At 38.1% G+C, this 24,320-nt stretch overlaps 1 protein-coding gene across 34 annotated transcripts in view; it reads right to left on the reverse strand.

Annotated features, from left to right (window-relative positions):
* OBSCN (obscurin, cytoskeletal calmodulin and titin-interacting RhoGEF) overlaps positions 1-24,320 on the reverse strand; it is a 518,757-nt gene that overhangs the window by 132,152 nt on the left and 362,285 nt on the right. For 33 of the 34 annotated variants that reach the window (XM_089660447.1, XM_089660452.1, XM_089660446.1 and 30 more), the window contains 5 exons: positions 17,667-17,939; positions 16,444-16,731; positions 6,697-6,966; positions 3,393-4,739; positions 506-784 (listed from right to left, as the gene is read on the reverse strand). In XM_089660447.1, coding sequence (XP_089516573.1) covers positions 506-784; positions 3,393-4,739; positions 6,697-6,966; positions 16,444-16,731; positions 17,667-17,939 — 2,457 coding nt within the window. The remainder of the gene's footprint in view (positions 1-505; positions 785-3,392; positions 4,740-6,696; positions 6,967-16,443; positions 16,732-17,666; positions 17,940-24,320) is intronic. The other variant, XM_089660453.1, reaches the window with a different exon arrangement.

Below are 24,320 nucleotides of genomic sequence, written 5' to 3' on the forward strand. Positions count from 1 at the left end.
TTTTCCTGTACTTAAAGTTATGAAGGTGTCTAGTTTCTTTGCAGATCTTGAATCCATCTGGTGGCGATAAAATACGTTTTTTTCCGTATACATTTTCAGAAGCACCATTTTTCCCTAATATCACTCCATACCAATAAGCCGTGTCAGAGCGCCCTCTAAAGGAGTCTAATATGTGCTACAACATTATGTTCAAGGTGCCGTGAGCTGCAAAGCAGTGCTGTCTTAGTATGACTTTGCAGCAGTAAATTATTATTATTATACAGGATTTATATAGCGCCAACAGTTTGCTCAGCGCTGTACAAGACTAAGGTAAATCTATGGTGGAAGGCTAAAACTATCATTTTAAAAAGTTTTTAAAATTTAAATTTCAAGAAAACCATCTGTATTAACCAATCAGGGTCAACTTCAAAATTTTAGGGAAAAGAACGTCCCGTAGAACCTGCTTGGCTGAGATAGGTGCCCTCCTCATCCAGCAATCTACGTCTTATGTCCATGTATTACTTACAGTCCACTCTCAGCTCAGCCTTGGTGGAGGCGACCCCCATCCTGTTTTCGGCAAGGCACCGGTACACGCCCATGTCCTTAGGAACTACAGCAGTTATGATGAGCTGGTGGCAGCCCTCCTGGTCCTCGTTGATCATATAATGGTCATCTTCCTCTATCACCTTCCCATCTTTGAACCAGCGCACGGTTGGCATTGGCTTTCCGATCACCACACAGTCAAAACTGACTGGGTAGCCGTCTTGAACCTCTTGGTTTTGGAGCTCGGTAATAAATATAGGAGCTTAAAAAGAAACAAAAAAGTCTATTAATCTTACATAGGTATATAGTTAGGTCCAGTTCAACCAATAGAAAAAAAAAACACGCACACATACAAAACCTCCATATACGCTATCCAATACCCACAGTTGATTCAGAAAAAAGCAAAAAACCCCAAATTGCTCCACCGAGGGAAAAAATTGCTTCCTGATCCCCCGAGAGGCAATCAGATATTCCCTGGATCAATTTTACCTATAAATGTTAATATTTATGTACATAATAAAACAAAATCAATAAACATTTTAAGTGGAAACAAAGGCTTTAAGGTTGCATTCACACTTGAGCGTAGAGAATTTGAGCAGTTTTCACGTGTTTTTTGCGTATGGTTTTTTGCGTGTTTTCTTACAGTGTTTTTAGGCGTTTTTGAGCTTTGCCATTTTTTTATTAGCTACTAGAGAAAAATATCATCTGTTGCACCTAGGTTTTTCAGCTTTTCCATCAGCTTTTATTTCTTTCTTTCTTTTTTTTTTCTTTTTTATTATTAATATTCATTCATTCTTCTTTTTTTTTGTTAGGGCAAGAGGATAGAGTTAAGGTTAAGTTAGAATTAGAATTAGGGGTTGGGGGTTAACATTTTATTTATTGGTTTTTTTTTTTATATATATTCTTCAGTTTTTTTTAACAAAAAAGTAATTTTAACATATATTTTTACATATATTTGTAAATTCATTCATTCATTCCAGATAGGTAGATTTGTATTTTTAAAGACATACAGTATATTTGAAATGTATTTTTAAAAATATTTTTCATATATTTTGTAATAAAAATGCATTTCAACATGCAGTGTATATATATAGATAGATAGATAGATAGATAGATAGATAGATAGATATTATTACATATATATATATATATATATATATATGTTTTGAAATATATTGAATACGGCCAAAATTGTAGTATTTCAAATATATGTCAATATATTTGAGAATAATATTTTTAATATATATTTCAAATATATTTTTCTTCCATATGGGTTAACATTTTTCTATTTTTTTTCATTTGATCCAACATGCAGTATATATATATATATATATATTTTTTTTTTTCTTTTTTATTGAGATATATATTGAATATGGCCAAAATTGTAGTATTTCAAATATATGTCAATATATTTGGGAATAATATTTTTAAAATATATTTCAAATATATTTTTCTTCCATATGGGTTAACATTTTTCTATTTTTTTTCATTTGATCCAACATGCAGTATATATATATATATTTTTTTTTCTTTTTTATTGAGATATATATTGAATATGGCCAAAATTGTAGTATTTCAAATATATGTCAATATATTTGGGAATAATATTTTTAAAATATATTTCAAATATATTTTTCTTCCATATGGGTTAACATTTTTCTATTTTTTTTCATTTGATCCAACATGCAGTATATATATATATATTTATTTTTTTTCTTTTTTATTGAGATATATATTGAATATGGCCAAAATTGTAGTATTTCAAATATATGTCAATATATTTGGGAATAATATTTTTAAAATATATTTCAAATATATTTTTCTTCCATATGGGTTAACATTTTCTTTTTTTTCTTCTTTTGATCCAACATGCAGTATATATATATATATACACATATATATATATATATATATATATATATGTGTATATATATATATATATATATATATATATATATATATTTATTGAGATATATCTTGAATATGGCCAAAATTGTAGTATTTCAAATATATGTCAATATATTTTTCTTCCATATGGGGAGGGCAGTGCTACACAAGTATTATAATGAACACATATGCAGTATTTTGGCCACATGGGTGATGTCTATATATATATATATATTTATTTATTGAGATATATTTTGAAATATATTGAATATGGCCAAAATGGTAATATTTTAAATATATGTCAATATATTTGGGAAGAATATTTTTAAAATATGTTTCAAATATATTTTTCTTTCATATGGGGAGGGCAGTGCTACACAAGTATTATAATGAACACATATGCAGTATTTTGGCCACATGGGTGATGTCTATGTACACATCTCTACGGATTCGGTGCTTGTGAGGAGTCCTTGTGAATGAGGGAGACCTCTGATATCCAGCAATAATTATCTGCCGTTAATAATCTCCCCCCCCCCCTTTTTTATTTTTGTTAATGTTGTCCTTTATGTACTTTCTGCAATCACACGGACGCTTGTGCTTTCTATTCAGCATTTGTTTGTTTTTCGTTCTAAAGAACGATATTAGCGGCATAGTCCTAAGGACTGTATTGAGGATATCCTTTCTCTTCCCCTGAAGAAGCCCATGATGGGCGAAACATGTTGGGAAGCATCATCTGTGCACTGCAGGAAACAGTCAAGCGTGTTGTGACTATTTGTATTCAGTGTAATTTTATGGATATAAATAAATTGCAAAACATTTTTTTTTTATTATTTTGATTATCATGACGCGCCTTCAACATCAGATAACTTACTCTGTTTGCATAATTTTGACAGGGATGTGGTGCAATATACTGATTGACAACCACTTATCATTCTTTCAATCTTCCATGCAGTATTTTATTTCAGCTAAAAACATATACTGACCCGTGTCTGATGTCATTAATGTCATCTGCTGCTTGGCCTGAAGGCGTTGCTGCTCCGTAGTCCCGGTTTCTAGCTTCATTATCCGTAGCTCAATTTTTTTCGGGCCTTGCTCAAGAATGTCGATTTTGACTTGGAAACCCATCGCGGAGAACATTTCTCTGAACCTTGTGGCTGCAACTGTAGCTTCGGAAATAATTTCAAATTTGATGTAGATGTATCTGTCGTCCTCTCGGTAGGTCTGGTGGTCAATGGGAGGCATTTCTCCCTCGTCGGCGCTCACAAAAATTTCTTCTTCCACATCAGATATTTCTAGAGAAGATTTTGTTTTGAAGATCTTGTGCAGCCTTCTTCCTGCTTTTCGGAAGGCGTCGTCTAAGTCACTTCCGGAACTCTCTGTCTCGCTGTCGGTAGTATGGCTACGCTTGGCCGGAATGTGGATTGGCCTATGTGGGATGTCCTGGACGCCACCGCCCACCACCAATTTTGCAGTGTGGGTCACTGCACCAAATTTGTTTGACGCTTCACATGTATATTCGCCAGTGTCCTGGTGTTCTACAACAGTGATAATTAAGGAGCAGGTTCCATCACTGTAGTTGTCAATGTGGTAATGGCGCCCATCCAAAAGCTCCTTGTCATCTTTCAACCAACGAGCTGTGACATCAGTTTTGCAGATGGCAACACATTCAAGATGAACTGATCCACCTGGCTCAACTGAGAGGTCTTTGAAGGTCTCCGTAAACAGAGGACATTCTTGTTTTTTGATGACCTTCCGCGCTTTGTATCCCTTGAAGGCAGCTTGAATTTTTGTGGCCGCTTTCTCCAATTCAGGATCATCATCCAACATCTCAGGTGAAACAAGTTCTGGAGGAGGTTCCGGCTTCTTAACCTCCTTTACTTCAGTGGTGGCTGACTCAAAGTGCTTGAAGAATTTTTTTGTAGATACTGTCTGAACTTTGGCTCCATATGTAATAGTGGAATGGCCAGCTTTTTTCAGATATGACACAAGGGATGGTGTTCCAGCGCGGGACTCATCATCCGAGCTGGTAAGAGAGAAATCGGCCTCGCTGGTTTTAGCTACATCCTCGGAGGTGTAGCCTGAAAAATCAGCTTTTTTCTTGTGTTTATCATCTTCTTCTGGGACCTCAGAGATGGAATCCAAAGTGGGCTCCTTGCTCATTCTTCTCTTTTTAGCTAATGCCTCCCACAATAAATGGAGATCGCCTTCTTGTGCGGCTTCAGGGGGCAAATTTGGCTGAGTGCTCTCTTCATCTGCAACGTCATGACCAGACTGTTCGTGGGCCACAGAAAAAGCTTCCTGTACTGTGATCAGTTCCGTGATGGATCGAACTGAGTAGAACAAAAAGTTGCAATGAGTAAACTAGAACATTTCTGACGAGCAATAAACGTGTTATACCAATCACCTAAAAATAATGAAAGCAGCTCAAACCCGCCACATACTCATAACATGTGTGTAGAAAAATTGTATGGAAATATATAGTGCAACACAACATGCAAAATATAAAATGCACATATACCAATCAAAGTGAACATGCATCAATAAAAAGTCTCTCAATAGTGATTTCTTCAATTTGAATAAGGGATTTCTCCAACTTGAATAAACGGCAAAACTTCTGTCTTCATACAAATTAGAACCTCCACCAAACAACCACCAGAGGTGCCCTCACCTGGAGTTTTTGACCTCACTTCATGTCAGGTCAAAAAACGCACGTGTCCCAAGAAGCGGACATGAACTGGCATCTATAGCCAGAGTGCGGATTCTTCCTGCAGAGGCCACCAAACTCTTAATCTCTCCTCCTCCACTCCACTGTAAGGAACACATTGATGTTGGACTTCTAGATATTTTTAAGTCCCCGGGCATGGGTCAGGAAACACATCTGGTCCAGCTACAAGTGCACACTGCGTCCAATTATTGCATCTCTACTGGCCCTCTCAACTTTGGGTGGAAACTTTTTTACTGATATTTCTTGCATCCGTCTACTGCACCGCAGAGCCATGAAGCCTCTCCTGGGTCATCTACAGTAGCATGCTGCTAACTACCCAGGCGAATCCAGTAGCTGACCCAGGAGAGGCTTCACGGCTCTGCGATGCAGTAGACGGATGCAAGAAATATCAACATATATTTATATATTTTATAAATATCCTTCCCAAATATATTGGCATATATTTGAAATACTACAATTTTGGCCGTATTCAATATATTTAAAAAAAAAAAAAAATATATATATACATATATATATATATATATATATATATACCCATATGTAAGTAAGAGAAATATACATATACATATTTGTGTGTGTGTGTACATATATATATATATATATATATATATATGTGTGTGTATATTTCTCTTTCATATGGGTATATTATGTGTGTGTGTATATATATATACATTGTGTGTATATATATATATATATATATATATATATATATATACTGTATGTTGAAATGCATTTTTTTATATATTACAAAATATCTGAAAACTTTTTTTAAAGATACATTTTCAAATATACTGTATGTCTTTAAAAATACATTTACTCTACATTTTTGGAATGCATTTACAAATATATATGTAAAAATATATGTTAAAATTACTTTTTTATATGTAAAAAAAAAAATCTGAATATATTTAAAAAATATATATTTTAAAAAAAAATTTTCTTATATTTTGTAATATATAAAACACATTTCAACATACAGTAAATATATATATGTATGTATATATTGAATATATATTTTGAAATATATTGAATACGTCCAAAATTGTAGTATTTCAAATAGATAAGTCGATATATAAATAGATAAGTTGATATATTTGTGAAGAATATTTTAAAAATATATATTAAAATATAGTTTTCTTCCATGTGGGTGTCCCCACCTTGTCTGCATGTGCACGGCTGAACAGGGCCAAGCTGGGTGGGGAGGGAGGGGCTGTACTGGGCTGGGTGGGAGGGGCTGAGCTGAGAGTGTGCCACTAGGGGGAAGGCCTTGTCCAGTCACCCAGTGTAGGTGAAACTGGAAACTCAGAGTGCCTGGACAGGCCCTTGGCCGGCAGGGCCGGGCCCGTGAAATGTACTGAATTTCCTACTCAGGGTAACACAGCAAGCACTTTTCCCCAGCTACACAGTCTAAAAACCTAATGTGACAGGGAGGCCGCACGGGCCCCCTGGTGCATGGGTGTGTCCGCCATGGTGACCCGAGACCTATGAAGCTCTGCCCATGACTCCTCATTCAGTCTACACTTGTTTGAAAAAGCATGCACCCCATAAGTAAAATTCCTCACTTCCTAAAGAGACGGTTGCAGAAGTTCTAACGCCCGATGAGGTCTCACAGGAATACGTCCCCTGGTCTATCGAAGAAACATTATGAATGATCAGGATCTGTTTTCTGCCTTCAGAAAAACATTCATATTTCTTCCCTGGATGTAACGTTTCATTCTCCTTCATCCAGGTGACATCCCGCGTTTCCTTGGAAAGTTCACACTCCAGGCGAAGACTCTCGCCCTCTCTTGCAGTTTTATCCTCCAGCTGCTGTTTTACTGCCACTGGATGCTCTGCAATGGAAGCGCACAGAGTTAGAAAACCTACAAGACCAGCTATGGTAATTGTAAACCCTATTCATGAAACGAGAGAGCAAAGTGAAGCATCCCATTTCCGCATGAGCTAATATTAAATTATTTACATGCTGCAAATAAGGTTTGAAATGTGAAATTCTTTTTAGAAAATTACTTTTTTTTTCCCATCAGCCATACCAGTTGATGATTTTTTTGGAACCACTTTCTAGGTCTTATCTTGTAAAATGTTTTATCATCTACTTGAATATTAAAGCTAAATAGTGTCCAAGGTGTATCCTGTACCGAGCAAAGTGTTAACGTTCAACAACGGCTGACCCAATGTCACACGACAGTTTCGGCAACACGAGATCTACCACTTAAGGTGGACCTTCACACAAAAATCTTGCGCGGCCTTGCCTCCTCCCTTTCTTACCAATGGGCATCATTTTTTGTTTTTTTACAACATACTTTTTTGTTCTGCAAAGTAGCCTTTCCCCTTTTCTCACCAAGCAGAGATGCTCTCCAAGCTTGGGTCCCAGTTTCCTGTCAATCTTCCCATTTGGGGTTTCCTACGCATGTGCCGAACTGGCAACAGCAAAGTCTGAAACCTTCCTTCTCTTTGTGTGTGTGTGTGTGTGTGTGTGTGTGTAAACTCCCCCTGTCAGGGTCCTGTCCACGGCAGAAGTTCTGGAAGATCTGGCATTTCTGCCAGTACTCTGCATGGCCGCAGAAGTATACATCAGCCTCAGTTTGGTGCCAGACGGCCTTTATAAGGAGGCTCATCACTTCCTCAAGTTGCTGGATGATCTCTAGCTCCCTGTGCCCTGTTCCTGTTTCCTGTGATTCTGACCTGTTATTTCCTGTTACCGACTCAGCTTGCTCCTGGACCTGTCTACTCTGCTTTACCCCTGATCTGATGTCGGCTTGGCTTACGGATACTCTCTCTCTCTTGCTCCTCTGTGTATGACCTCGGCTATCCCATCTGACTACGTCTGCTCTGATTCTCACCTGGTACCTGACCTTGGCTTGAACTGACTACCCAGTACATCCCGGAGGGGCTTACATACCACGCACAGGCGCCTCCTGTCTGCAGACCTATCTCCATGCACCAGCTGTGCTTCTGAGTGGACCACCAACCAGCACTCCTACAGGCAACCTGTGCAACTTTGGGCCAGACTCCTGCTGTCCCACTCTCAGGGGAGTCTGGAACTTAGCCGCAAGGGAAGCCCTCTCTCCATTGGCCTCCATCACTAGGTACGTGATACCCCCCTGCATGTGCCCACACTGGCTCTGAAAAAACCCAAAGGCTGGGCAGAGCCTTATGGGCGCATCTGTCAGGACCTAGATCTGAACCTGTAACCTCTTCTGTGTCTGGACCTGGTGGTGTCTCTTCTTGCTGAGCCACCTGACATGCTACACAGCTCCCTGGACAATTCCTTGGACAGTCTTGTCTTGTACCTTGTTTCTGGTGAACCTTGAACTCTTTGCTCCCCTTCTGAACTTCCTGTTTAAGCCATGCCTATTCACTTCCTGTTTTCCAGATGATTGTGCTCTCACCAGCCAATATCTTGTTTTTTCACAACATACTTTTTTTGTGCTGCAAAGTAGCCTTTCCCCTTTTCTCACCAAGCAGAGATGCTCTCCAAGCTTGGGTCCTAGTTTCCTGTCGATCTACCCGTTTGGGGTTTCCTTCGCACGTGCCGAACTGGCAACAGCGAAGTCTGAAACCTTCCTTCTCTTTGCATGTGTGTGTGGAAACTCCTCCTGCATGTGCGCACACTGGCTCTGAAAAGACCCAAAGGCTGGGCAGAGCCTTATGGGCGCATCTGTCAGGACCTAGATCTGAATCTGTAACCTCTGATGTGTCTGGACCTGGTGGTGTCTCTTCTTGCTGAGCCACCTGAAATGCTGAACAATTCCTTGGACAATCATGTCTTGTACCTTGTTTCTGGTGAACCTTGGACTCTTTGCTCCTCCTCTGAACTTCCTATTTAAGCCATGCCTATTCACTTCCTGTTTTCCAGATGATTGTGCTCTCACCAGCCAATATCTCGCTTTTGTCGCTCCTGCTGCCATCAATATCTTTGCTACCATTCCTGATCAAACTTTGGTTTGTTTACAGACTGCACTTTAGCTTGATCTATACCTGCTATATTTGTTACTGGACCCTGACTTGCTCACCTCCTTGGTACTAACACAACAAAACCCATCTCCACCATCAGGAGAACACCGGCTAGTGCTTAGGCTCCACACCTCAGGTGAGACCCTGGGTCAAGGGACAAGCCAGGGAAAACTTGACTAGAGATCTGGCATAATGGCCAATATCCAACATGGCCACACCCGCTTGTATAGGAATGTGCGCCCATGCAATAAGAGAGAATGGGTGCACACAGGAGCTCTACAGCACACGCTTGTGCATGCCGGCGCATGTCACTTGCGGTAGATTCTGGCACCCTCTGGCCCTTAAAGGAGCAACTGAGGCACATGAACATTGCCGATTAGTCTTCAGTTTTCCTGATTCCTGTGACCATGTCCCAGGACAAGCTGCTAATCTCCCACGAAGTCCACCTGCAAGGAGGTCGCCACATCAACACCTGGCACCCCTGACTTAGTGATCCCTGTTACCATCTTCAGGAAACCTGAGAACTTGCAAGAAGAGCCCTCTCAGCATTTTAGCTTCAGGACCAGGTACGTGACACCCTATTTAATCTGCCAGGGTGACCTGTTGCTACACTGATCCAGCTGATTGGAGGGGGCACCTCTACTGCTACAGCTACTGGTCTCCGAGCCTGACCCCTAACGTGACAGCGATCTACACAGGCGTGGGGTTTCCAAAGCTCATGCAAAGACTGGCAACAGGGAAGTTCAATACCTTCCCTCTTTTTTTGCTTACATTGCACTTGTAAGGTCAGGTAGTGATGTTGGAGAAAAAAATGTTCCATAGAGTTGAGATAAGGGCTCTGTGCAAGTCAATTGAGTTCCTTCAAACTCACCCAACTATATCTTTATGGAGCTAGCTTTGTACACAGTCATGGCGGAACAGAAAAGGACCTTCATCAACTCTTGGAAGCATCCAGTTGTCTAAAATAACTTTGTAGGTTGAAGCTTTTGACCATGTAGTGTCAGATATGTTTGATACCATTGTTGAGATCTCCCTTCTGCTCAAACTTGAGGGACATAGGTTTGGCATCAGCTTAACTCCCTTATCCTCCCCTCTGAAGTACATTATCCTTTTAATTCCTGTTTTAGAATGTAATAGAACCTTTTCAACGCAGAGGAACCCTTGAAATAACTTTCCGGTCTTGGGGAACCCCTGCTAAGAGTTACTATATCTACAACTTATGATATATCAGTGTGATGGTTGGTGAGAAGAATGCTCCTTACACTTGTTGTCATTGGGAAGAATTACCCCCTTACAGATAGCTAAAAAGATCGATGGGGACTTATCTGAGAGGAAGAAATTGCTCATTGCTCAAGAAATCCCTAGCAACCTCTGGAGGAGCCTTAGGGTTTTGGGGAATCCTGGTTGCAAACCCTGATCTGTTGGAAAACACTCAAGGATGTAATACAGCCTTTTTCGAATGTAATACAGCCTTTTTCTCAACCTTTTCAACGCAGAGGAAACCTTGAAATAACTTTCCAGTCTTAAGGAACCCCTGCTAAGAATTACTATAGCTACAACTCATGATATATCAGTGTGATGGTTGGTGGGAAGAATGCTCCTTACACTGGTGGTCACTGGGAAGAATTACCCCCTTACAGATAGATAAAATGATCGATGGGAACTTATCTGAGAGGAAGAAATTGCTCATTGCTCAAGAATTCCCTAGCTACCTCTGAAGGAGCCTTAGGGTTTTGGGGAATCCTGGTTGCAAAACCCTGATCTGTTGGAAAACACTCAAGAATGTAATACAGCCTTTTTCTCAACCTTTTCAACGCAGAGGAAACCTTGAAATAACTTTCCAGTCTTAAGGAACCCCTGCTAAGAATTACTCTATCTACAACTCATGATATATCAGTGTGATGGTCGGTGGGAAGAATGCTCCTTACACTTGTGGTCATTGGGAAGAATTACCCCTTACAGATAGCTAAAAAGATCGATGGGGACTTATCTGAGAGGAAGAAACTGCTCATTGCTCAAGAAATCCCTAGAACCTCTGAAGGAGCCTTAGGGTTTTGGGCAATCCTAGTTGCAAAACCCTGATCTGTTAGAAAACACCCAAGAGCTTGGAGCAGATACAGTTCAGTTTCAAACAATCAAAACAAGTAGGACCAATGGTGGTGGGAGAAATCAATCTACCAGAGTTACAGACAAAACCGCATAGGGAAGGGAATCAAGCCTACAGAAAAAATTGTTACAGATGGAGTTCTTCTTAGTATTATACTGTCATAAAAATAAGTCAAAATGAAAGATGGAGGTCCACATAAAATTAGTAGATACCCAGATTAATTTTACATAATTATACCTTGTTCATTGTGCAACAAGGTTTCAACTAAAGTGGCAATCCAAGCAGATTTGATAGAAAAGTTAGGATCATAACCTCTTTTTTTTATTTCTGTGACCTCTAAGGGGAGGTTCACCTCCACTTCTTGTGTGGTCACCTGACCAGGAAGTAGGAGGAAGTTATTCAAGAGGGACACAGGTAGCAATAGACAGAAGCGTTATGGTTTTTAGGGTGTCACTCGCTTCCTGTGAGATCACTGGAAAATGAATCACGGAGGATTCTCTCTCCAAAATCTTTCTTTACAAAAGCACATCGGAGATCGCGGTTGTGGTGGATACTTTTTGAAAAGAAAGATTTTGGACTTTACTTTATATTATGAACTGATATTTTCTTTTCACATTATATTATGAACTGATTTTTTTCACTTTTTGCACTGTTTGGTGGAAGTGTTATTATTTATTTATTTTTATTATTATTTACATTTATATTTATTTATATATTTTTTATTATTTTGTATTTCATATAATTTTGGGGATAATATTGAAAAAAACATAACTCCGAGATTCCTTAAGTTTTGGGAACCTTGGATATGTTATTCCCTACCATCCCTGCCTCCTACTAGCTATGGCCTCTTGTAGTCGTTGCCTGTGCTAGCCCTGGATCTGTGACTCTTCTAGTCTTCCTTTCTTCATGTTTTCTCTCTGAATCCTTTCTTTCTTCCTTTTTTCTTTCTATGTTTTTATTTTTTATTTTTCCTTTTTTCTATCAGTTTGGGTTTTTTTTTCCTTTCCCGTAAGTTCTGAGTTGATATTTCTCGGTAGGGGTTTTCCCTTTTTGTTTTTTTTTTTCCGGTAATATGATAGATTACTGCTGCTACTATTTGGTTCGGCTTTTTGCCGTCCCTCCTTGATGTCATAGGACATTCCATTATTTGGCTAATACCCCCTGCTGACTTGTATCTGCTTATGTATGTTATTGTTCTGCTCTGCCCCTGCGTGGGCATATCATGAGCAGGGGCGGACTGACCATTTGGAAACTCAGGCACTGCCCGAGGGCCCGGGGTCAGTAGGGGGCCCCATGAGATGCCCCTGGTACCTTTTTCATAGGCTTTTTTTGAGTTTGGGCAAGGACACAGGGGCCCCATGATCCCCTATTGCCCGGGGGCCCCATGAGTTGTCAGTCCGCCCCTGATCATGAGCTTGTTGTATTATAAAAACAAAAACCTCCTTAATAAAATATTGAAATATAAAAAAAACATAACTACATTTGCAAACTCTTTTGCAATGCTTTGTACCAAATTCATACATTTAGTGCCACTTTAAACAGGACAAAATAAAATAAAATGTGTCATTTTGTCTACAATAACAATATCTTTTTTTTTTAACTGACACCGATCAATGTAGAAAAAAAAATGCATTTTTTTATTGTTATTTATATTTATTTCTATATTTTTTATTATTTTGTATTTCATATAATTTTGGGGATAGTATTGAGAAAAACATAACTACATTTGTAAACTCTTTTGCAATGCTTTGTATCAGAATCATACATTTACTGCCACTTTAAACAGGACAAATAGAGAATAAAATGTATAATTTTGTCTACCATAACAATATCTTTTTTTTTTTTTTTAACTGACCGATCAATGTAGAAAAAAAATTGCATTTTTTTATTGTTATTTATATTTATTTTTATATTTTTTATTATTTTGTATTTCATATAATTTTGGGGATACTATTGAGAAAAACATAACTACATTTGTAAACTCTTTTGCAATGCTTTGTACCAGAATCATGTTTACTGCCACTTTAAACAGGACAAATATAGAATAAAATGTGTAATTTTGTCTACAATAACAATATCTTTTTTTTTTTTAACTGACACCGATCAATGTAGAAAAAAAATTGCATTTTTTCATTGTTATTTATATTTATTTCTATATTTTTTATTATTTTGTATTTCATATAATTTTGGGGATAGTATTGAGAAAACCATACCTACATTTGTAAACTCTTTTACAAGAGTTTATTTCTATATTTTTTTATTATTTTGTATTTCATATAATTTTGGGGATAGTATTGAGAAAAACATAACTACATTTGTAAACTCTTTTGCAATGCTTTGTATCAGAATCATACATTTTATTGCCACTTTAAACAGGACAAATAGAGAATAAAATGTGTCATTTTGTCTACCATAACAATATCTTTTTTTTTTTTTTTTAACTGACACCAATCAATGTAGAAAAAAAATTGCATTTTTTATTGTTATTTATATTTATTTCTATATTTTTTATTATTTTGTATTTCATATAATTTTGGGGATAGTATTGAGAAAACCATAACTACATTTGTAAACTCTTTTGCAATGCTTTGTACCAGAATCATACATTTTACTGCCACTTTAAACGGGACAAATCTAAAATAAAATGTGTAATTTTGTCTACCATAACAAATTTTTTTTTTAAGTGACACCGATCAATGTAGAAAAAAAATGCATTTTTATAAATTGTTACTTTTTTTTTGTCTATTTGGATGGCATAAAAAATAAAATCCTTTTTTGCAAGATAGTATCACCAAAAGAAATCCTTGCTTTTCCTGAAGAAACAATACATATATATCTTTGTTATCTTAAGTAACTGCAAAGCTATTGCCGAATAAACAGGCCCATAGCAGAAAGATACAAATGGCTCTGGTCCATAGAAGGTGGACTGGTTAAAGCAATGGGTAAACAAAAAGAAAGCTCAAATACAAGGTTGCCTAAAAGCCATGCAGATCAGATATTTCATTTAGGCCAACCTTTGCAGCAAATTAAATCAGTATCTTCGGTATCTACATTCACCGCCTTGAATCAGAGAGGTAAGGCCGTATTTAATGCATTTATTTAGTGCAAATGTAGACCTAAATGCCAGGTGAGGGTATGTGCAGGTAGATAGTTTACGGGAAGTCCATCATTAGTCTTTTTTGGAGAAAGCTTCCTGATTGGCTTAGGCACTGTGCTTGTTATAGTATATCTAAAGTCAGTTCTCATTTTTGTACAGAGTAAGGAAGGTTTAAAACCCCTATCAGGTTTTTTTTTTTTTTCTCTGTGCTCCATTAGGGAGATTTCGTGTCCAGCAGGGCATGCAGCAAGATCTGAGAAGAACTGTGGTGTCCTTTTATGAAACAGAGATCAGTGGCAATCCTGAGGATCGTTGCTGATCTCTGATCATTTGTGGTTTAGGAAACAGAGATGATCAGTGGAGAACATGTTCCCCGCTGATCATCTCGGCACACAGATGGCCAGTGTATGAAGGAGCGATGTCAGCCCTTCACTGGCGATCTGTGTTCTCCCTCCAGATTCTCCAGCCCAAGGTCCATCACCTCTCGAAAGAGCTAGTAGCATGACACCAATGATCTTTTTTTTAGCTGACTGTAATGCAGGCCATAGACGGGTCAAAAATCGTCCGATTTTTCGTCAGAAAGAAAACAAATCGGCCGAATTTCGCACCGTTAGTGGGTTAATTGGTTGGCCATTTTTCGGGGTTTTGGCACATTTTTTTATTGGTAAAGTTGGAAAACAATTGCCTGATTTTGCCGAGAGGACAATTTTCCCGGCAACGATGAGCAAATCGGCCGATCGTTTTACTGATAAAAAAATCTGTGCATGAGCTGTGACCTGCAAGAAGAAGAAAAAGAAGAGGAAGAGGAAGAAGAATAAGAAAAATAAGAGGAAGAAGAATAAGAAAAAGAAGAAGAAAAAAAGAGGAAGAAGAAGAAGGATTCCAGTCCACTATTGTATTTTATATGAAAAGTCTTGCGGTTGCAACAATGTATCTATTTGTATCCGAATACAACCATCTGTATCCGAAATGGATACAAATGGATACATTGTTGCAACTGCAACGTTGCAACAGCAATACTTTTTCATGTCAAATATAATAGCGGAGCTCTCTGCAAGGGACAGAAGTCATTAAATGCCGGCCGTAGACGGGACGAAAATTGGCAGATTTTTTTTGCCGTTGGTGGTAACGTCGGCTGATTAAACGACCGATTTTTTTGGGTTTTTTTTAATAAAAAAAACAGCCGGTTTTTGGCCCGTCTATGGCCTGCATAAGGGTGGCATTCTAACCACCACTGTAAGGGACCACTAATGTAATGGACCTTTTCCTAATGACCACCCGATGAAGTAGTCCTAGTAGGGGTTCCCTGTGACCTGAAATTTATTTCATGGGTTCCTTTAGGGTGAAAAAGTTGAGAAAGGCTGGTCTATAAGATTAAATTGCTGGTTTAGTTGGACATCTCAAATCAATTTGAATCCTGAGGGTTAATTTAAACCGTATTAACCACAAAGAGCCTAAATAAATCAGCTATTTCCGTCCTGATGAAGGGGTGGCCTTATAGCCCTCCAAATCATCATCTTTGATATCTTTGGATTTTTGTGATAAAATAAAGATACTTGAATACCTATACTTTTTGTTGGTGTTTTATTCTACTTGTACCTTCCAGAAATAAAAACCTGTCAGGAGTTTAAATCTTCTCTACACCATACAAAACCTTTTCCCTTTAGATATGCTAAACGTTTGGTGGCACTTAGTAAGATGGCTCTACATGTATCTTCTTGGCTTCTTGGAATTTGCAGATATTTTTTTTCTAGGGTTTTATAGGCCAAGGGACAGCCATGTTTCTTGGGCAGTTGAGGAGAAGTTGTTCCTCCACGGTACATAAATCGTAACACTCCAACTGTACATACCCTTGGTCAGTAATGTCCAGTTTTGTTTCTGCAAAAGTGGTCCCACCAGTCGTGCTGCTTTGCTTACGCCTAACTCTACGGTGAAGCATGGGCCAGTGAAAGCAACACAAAGAAAATCACATTTCGACAAAATAGCAGCATATGACTTGTAAGAAGAAGTATATATATACATATTTTATAATGCGTTTTCAGCTTGTTTTTCGGCCCAGGGCATCCATGAATCAAACCAAAAAAAAGCCATGCGAGTGTGAATATCTACACAGCTTTCTAAAGCTCACGGTGCGAGGCCACGGGTTCTCACCTAGCTGGACTGTTTGAGGTAAGTGAACCGGTTCCCCAACACCCAGCTTGTTTATGGAGGACATTCTGAAACGATAAGGCTCGCCTGGTTTCAGGTTTTGCACAACATATTCCATGCTTTGAATGATTTCCATGTTGCACTGCTGCCAATCACCACCAGGCGATTTCATCTCAACATTGTATCCAATAATCGGGGAGCCACCGTCGCTCAAGGGGGTGAACCATGACAGAGTCACGGACCGGCTGGTCTTACTTACAATCTCCGGCTCTTCTGGGGGATCGGGAAGGGCTAAAGGCACAACATACACCCGATAAGACATTTTTTAAAGGAAGTAACGAGTGAAGAAATCATCTCAGTGAAATGGACCACACTTTACTATAAAGGATGACCAAAACACTGACAACAACTAATGGTTGGGTGACTTATTTTTCAAAACAAGGATGCAAAACAAGGCCTTCAACGATGAAATGTTGATGGAATGGGAACATTTTAAGCTGTTGGGCATTTAATATAGTTTTTATGATTTGACATACGAAAGCTGAGGACCTTCTTACCTAGAATGGCCAGCTTGGCAGACACAACTACATCTCTTAAAGCGAAGGCCACGGACGACCAAAACACTGACAACAACTAATGGTTGGGTGGCTTATTTTTCAAAACAAGGATGCAAAACAAGGCCTTCAACGATGAAATGTTGATGGAATGGGAACATTTTAAGCTGTTGGGCATTTAATATAGTTTTTATGATTTGACATACGAAAGCTGAGGACCTTCTTACCTAGAATGGCCAGCTTGGCAGACACAACTACATCTCTTAAAGCGAAGGCCACGGATGACCAAAACACTGACAACAACTAATGGTTGGGTGGCTTATTTTTCAAAACAAGGATGCAAAATAAGGCCTTCAATGATGAAATGTTGATGGAATGGGAACGTTTTGAACCGTTGGGCATTTAATATAGCTTTTAGGATTTGACATATGAAAGCTGAGGACCTTCTTACCTAGAATGGCCAGCTTGGCAGACAGAACTACACCTCTTGAAGTAGAGGCCACGGACGACCGAAACACTGACAACTAATGGTTGGGTGACTTATTTTTCAAAACAAGGATGCAAAACAAGGCCTTCAACGATGAAATGTTGATGGAATGGGAACGTTTTAAGCCGTTGGGCATTTAATATAGTTTTTATGATTTGACATACGAAAGCTGAGGACCTTCTTACCTAGAATGGCCAGCTTGGCAGACACAACTACATCTCTTGAAGCGAAGGCCACTTCTCCGGAGTGATGTAGTTGGGCATCGGTAAGAATTAGCTTGTACTGGTGGCCGTCCACGTGCATGGACCAGTTCTCATCTGGCTGGATAGGCAATCCGTTAAAGTACCAAACGACTTCATTTACTGGCACGGCTTCACTCAATACGCAAGTAAATGTTGCCTTTTCGCCAGCAGTCACCTTAGCGTCAGCCGGGGGGTTCACAACTTCCAGGCGCCAACCTGGAGTCAAACACATAGGTTGTAGTATTCTGGATGTCAATATTACCTGAGAAATTCTATTACATTGTAACCTCAAAGGAACAAAAAGTCTCAAAGTTTTTCTAAAGACTTACAATTTTAAAGAAAAAAAGAAAAAACAAACATTATTATTTATTTCAGGTACTTACATAGCACCGTCAATTTACGTAGCGCTTTACATATATACTGTACATTCATATCAGTCCCCGCCCCTGAGGAGCACACAATCTAAGGTCCCTTACTCACATTCATACATACACATACTAGGGCCAATTTAGACAGGATCCTATTAACCTCTTTGGAGTGTGGGAGGAAACCAGAGTACCCAGAGGAAACCCACGCAGGCACAGGAAGAAAATTTAAACTCCAGGCAGGTGGTGCCATGGTTAGGATTTGAACCAACGACCATAGTACTGCTAGGTGGAAGTGCTAACCATTTAGCCACTGTGCTTCCCGAACATGTCTACACCTATCTGCTGTGTGCAGAGGTTTGGCAAAGAGCAGCCTGGATCCTCCTCTTTTTGGGTCCTCCTGGCCCCTCCTTGCTGTCGGGTGCCCCCACAACAAGCAGTGCACTCCCCAGCTACTGCTCTGTGTGTCCATTCGCACATGGAACCGTGGCACGGCCCCGCCCCCTCTCTCTTCTCTTTGGCACACTGGCTGTGACTGGCAGCCACGGGAGCCAATGACTCCCGATACTGTCTCAGCTAACGAGGAGAGGCAATCCCGGGATAGCCGTGACTCCAGTGCACATCCTTTCCCTCCACTCAGGTTTCAGATTACACTCAGCTCCCTGCCCCATGCTGTGCAGTGTGTGATATCAGATCTTTGCCCCCCTGCCTCTGGAACTCAGGAATGTTGTATAAACCGTACATTTTGAACAGATATTTAGAAGAGAGGGCTGAAGATAAACAGGTAAACGTATGAGGAAGGATTTGTTTCATCTTCGTGTTCAACATCTTCAGAAATTGGTTGCCTAAAGAATTATAACCGGTCACGACAGCAATCTTTCATCCCAGCAGGGTTCAATAAAAGATATCAATCAGACAAAGGCAGCTGCAAAGCAAGCTTCTCTCTCGTTCTCTTTTTTTTAAAAATAAAATATGTTTAAAAATACTTTTTCATGTGCCAAATATTTATTTGTAAAAAAAAAATTCAAAAATAAAAAAAAAAATTAAATATAATGACCCAAAATAACAGCTAGGGTGAAAAATATATGATCAATAATACTTATTTATTTTTTCTACAAGGCGTCTGTTCCTTTTTTTTGTTATATTTCCTATTGAAGCGCTAACAGCTTTCGAAACAGTTTTTTTGCTACATTAAAAACTATTATATCTTAAGCGCCCGGAGAGGCTCCTTTTCATTTCATATTACGCCTGACTTTCCCTATGAGAAGAAAAATCCTCTTAAGCTGAGCTCATCAAAAGAAAAGCAGCACAATGGAAGATTTAATTCTCAACACAATCCAGGAATACTAAACTGGTTTCAAGCTGCACTCCTGGAAAGGGGACAATCTCCTAAACAATGCTGAAGATGTTCATCCTGTTATTATCAGTAGTCATTAAATTTGCTGCATTATGATGGACATCATAAGATTTTTTTTTTAATGCGACTTCATTTCTTTCACTTTAAAACTTCTACTGTTATTATATGTATGATTAAAATATTCATTAAAAAAACAAAAAAACAAAAAAAAAAAACAATAAATGAAAATAGCACATGTTGCCAATTCAATTTTCATGATAGAAATGGATAATCTCTAAAATGTTTCTTCTATTGTACATTTCCTAATACAATAGCCATGCCGATTTAAAAGGAATGTAGCCATGCAATGTTAAAAAAAAGCAGGGCAACTGTTTTTATTACTAGATAATAAACCTATTTACTAAGGAAGAATAATATCCAGAAGAACAAAACTCATCACTCAGGGGATAAGAGCATCCCAAACCACAGCACAGAATACAAAAATGGAGTGACCTCCGAAAATAGGGACTTTTGAGGCACTGTGCTAAAAAAAACAAAACAAGAATAAACTATAAAATTAAATTTATTGAAGTCTGTTAAAACAGCCCACATGGAAGAAATATATATTTGAAATATATTTAAAAAATATCCTTCCCAAATATATTGACATGTATTTGAAATACCACAATTTTGGCCGTATTCAATATATTTCAAAATATATTTCAATATATATATATATATATATACTGTATACAGTCATGGCCGAAATTGTTGGCACCCTTGATATTTTTCCTGAAAATCAAGTATTTCACACAAAAAAGGTATTGCATTAACACATGTTTTGCTATACACATGTTTATTCCCTTTGTATGTATTGGAACAAATATAAAACAGAGGCAGAAAAGCAAATATGACATAATGTCACACAAAACCCCAAAAATGGGCTGGACAAAAGTATTGGCACCCTTAACTTAATATTTGGTTGCACACCCTTTGGAAAACATAACTGAAATCAGTCGCTTCCTATAACCATCAATAAGCTTCTGACACCTCTCACCCGGAATTTTGGACCACTCTTCCTTTGCAAACAGCTCCAGGTCTCTCTTATTGGAAGGACACCTTTTCCCAACAGCAATTTTAAGATCTCTCCACAGGTGTTCAATGGGATTTAGATCTGGGCTCATTGCTGGCCACTTCAGAACTCTCCAGCGCTTCTTTGCCATCCATTTCTGAGTGCTTTTTGACGTATGTTTGGGGTCATTGTCCTGCTGGAAGACCCAGGATCTTGGACGCAAACCCAGCTTTCTGACACTGGGCCCTACAGTGCGACCCAAAATCCTTTGGTAATCCTCAGATTTCATGATGCCTTGCACACAGTCAAGGCACCCAGTGCCAGAGGCAGCAAAACAACCCCAAAACATCATTGAACCTCCACCATATTTTACCGTAGGTACTGTGTTTTGTTCTTTGTAGGCCTCATTCCGTTTTCGGTAAACAGTAGAATGATGTGCTTTACCGAAAAGCTCTATCTTGGTCTCATCTGTCCACAAGACGTTTTCCCAGAAGGCTTTTGGCTTACTCAAGTACATTTTGGCAAACTGTAGTCTTGCTTTTTTATGTCTCTGTGTCAGCAGTGGGGTCCTCCTGGGTCTCCTGCCATAGCGTTTCATTTCATTTAAATGTCGACGGATAGTTCGCGCTGACACTGATGCTCCCTGAGCCTGCAGGACAGCTTGAATGTCTTTGGAACATGTTTGGGGCTGCTTATCCACCATCCGGACTATTCTGCGTTGCAATCTTTCATCAATTTTCCTCATCCGTCCACGACCAGGGAGATTAGCTACAGTGCCATGGGTTGCAAACTTCTTGATAATGTTGCGCACTGTGGACAAAGGCAAATCTAGTTCTCTGGAGATGGACTTGTAACCTTGAGATTGTTGATATTTTGCCACAATTTTGGTTCTCAGGTCCTCAGACAGTTCTCGTCTCCTCTTTCTGTTGTCCATGCTTAGTGTGGCACAGACAGACACACAATGCAAAGGTTAAGTGAACGTCTCTCCTTTTTATCTGCTTTCAGGTGTGATTTCTATATTGCCCACACCTGTTACTTGCCCCAGGTGAGTTTACAGGAGCATCACATGCTTGTAACATTCTTATTTATCCGCAGTTGTGAAAGGGTGCCAATACTTTTGTCCAGCCCATTTTTGGAGGTTTGTGTGACATTATGTCGAATTTGCTTTCTTTCCTCCCTTTTTTTGTTTTGTCCCAATACACACAAAGGGAATAAACATGTGTATAGCAAAACATGTGTTAATGCAATACGTTTCGTGAGAAATACATGATTTCCTGGAGAAATATCAAGGGTGCCAACAATTTCGGCCATGACTGTATATATATATATATATATATATAGATATACACACATATTTAAATCGAAATATATTTTGAAATATATTGAATACAGCCAAAATTGTAGTATTTCAATTATATGTCAATATATCTGGGAAGAACGTCTTAAAATATATTTCAATTCCATGTGGGACTGGACCATCAATTCCAACACTTAATAAATAAATAATTGATAAAACATGACCAAAAAAACCACATAAGATTTGCCAATTCCATATCCCGCTGTTAACGCCGACGCGTTTCGCAGTCCACATCTGCTTCTTCAAAGGGTTTGCAGAGGCCGTCTACAAAAACATGTACATAGCTTCACAGTAACGAATATATGTATGTATCATGTTTTATCAATTATTTACTTAAGTGGTGGAATTGATGGTTCACTGTTTCAACCCACATGGAAGAAAAATATATTTGAAATATATCGCAAAAATATTTTTCCCAAATATATTGACATATATTTGAAATACTAAAATTTTGGCCATGTTCAATATATATATATATATATATATAAATACACATACACTGTATGTTGAAATGTGTTGTTATTACAAAATATATGTAACATATTTTTAAAAATACATTTTCAAATATACTGTATGTCTTTAAAAATACAAATCTGCATTATTGGAATGCATTTACAAATATATGTAAAAATATATGTTGAAATGACTTTTTTATATGTTAAAAAAATTTTAAGAAAATATTTTAAAAATATATTTTTTTAAAAAAGGTTTTTAATATATTTTGTAATATATAAAAAATGCATTTCAACATACAGTATATCTATATATTTTTTATATATATATATATATATATATATATATATTGAAATGTATTTTGAAATATATTGAATATGGCCATAATTATAGTATTATATGTCAATATATTTGGGAAGAATATTTTTACTATACATTTCAAATATATTTTTCTTCCATATGTATATATACACTGTATGTTGAAATGCGCTGTTATTTCAAAATATATGAAACATATTTTTAAAAATACATTTTCAAATATACCGTATGTCTTAAAAAATACAAATCTACATGTTTGGAATGCATTTACAAATATATGTAAAAATATATGTTGAAATGACTTTTTTATATGTTAAAAAATAATCTGAAGAAAATATTAAAAACAAAATTATTTTTTTAAAAAGGTTTTTCATATATTTTGTAATATATAAAAAATGCATTTCAACATACAATATGTATATATATATATATATATATATATATATATATATATATATATATATATATATATATTTATTTTTTAAATGTATTTTGAAATATATTGAATATGGCCAAAATTGTAGTATTTCAAATATATGTCAATATATTTGGGAAGAATATTTTTAAAATATGTTTCAAATATATTTTTCTTCCATATGGGAATGGACTTCAATAAATATAATTTTATAGTCTATTCTTGTTTTGTTTTTCAGCACAGTGCCTCAAAAGTCCCTATTTTCGGAGGTTACTCCATTTTTGTATTCTGTGTAATGAGGAATGATAATAAACCCCTGATAAGTTATCAAACATAAGGTGATATATGCCTAACGTGATCATTGGCAACAATAGTTAGTAGTAGTCACTCGCATTCACCTGGACTTGTTCAGAAATGTTGGAATTGTTTGACCCCCTCGGCTTTCTTAGTTCTAATGTGTGTCAGGAACATGCCTCGGTATGTATACATGTAGACATTTGTAGTAAATTTAGTTTTGCTGGGGAGTAATCTGACTAGGTCAATTTTTATCTTTTTCACTTTGCTCTTCGCTAAGCTCAGTTTTGCTGCAGTTCCTGGCAAGTGGGGCAATAGACAAGGAAGCGACAGCAAGGCTGGGTTATGAATATGTATTTCCTCCTTGGCCAACCACTGGGAGGTTTATGACCAGCAGTGCATGATGGGGGAGGATATAAATATTTGGGGAGTGGCCTGGTGAGCTCTCTTTCTCCCCAGGCTGTGGCTTGAGGAGGTGTGTACAGTTATGTGGCCTGATTGGGACAAAAGCCTGTTTGGTCTTGGGACACAGAATTCTCAAGCTCTACCAGCCTGGTTGAGAATGGTACTGAACCCAAGGTGGAGAGCCCTTGGATTGAGGAAGTCTATGGAAGAGTCTGGAATCCTAGCTGCTGGAGGTGTTCCTTGTTGTAATCCTCCACTGCTGCCATTGGATACACCCTGGAGTAATATCAGCCCGTCCCTGCACTTGGGATATTCCTTTCCCCAGCTGGGGGGGGGGGGTCGCTACATACCCACATGCCGATTAGGCCAGAAGCGTGTTTGGGCCCACCACAGAATTCTCAAGCTGCCCTTCTTGGTGCCTACAGAACCCAAGGTAGAGAGCCAGTAGAAGAAGTCCTGCTTGAGGGGGATGAAGTCTGAAGGATCCTGGTACTCCCTTGGATGGAAGAGTGTGGCAAAGGCTGGAATCCTAGCTGATGGAGGTATTTGTTGTTGTAGCTAATGATGGGCCGAACACCCCTC

Source organism: Staurois parvus, unplaced genomic scaffold (genome assembly GCF_062004578.1).
Source record: "Staurois parvus isolate SC_StPar_1 unplaced genomic scaffold, SC_StPar_1.0 ptg001245l, whole genome shotgun sequence".
Taxonomy (NCBI): Eukaryota; Metazoa; Chordata; class Amphibia; order Anura; family Ranidae; genus Staurois; species Staurois parvus.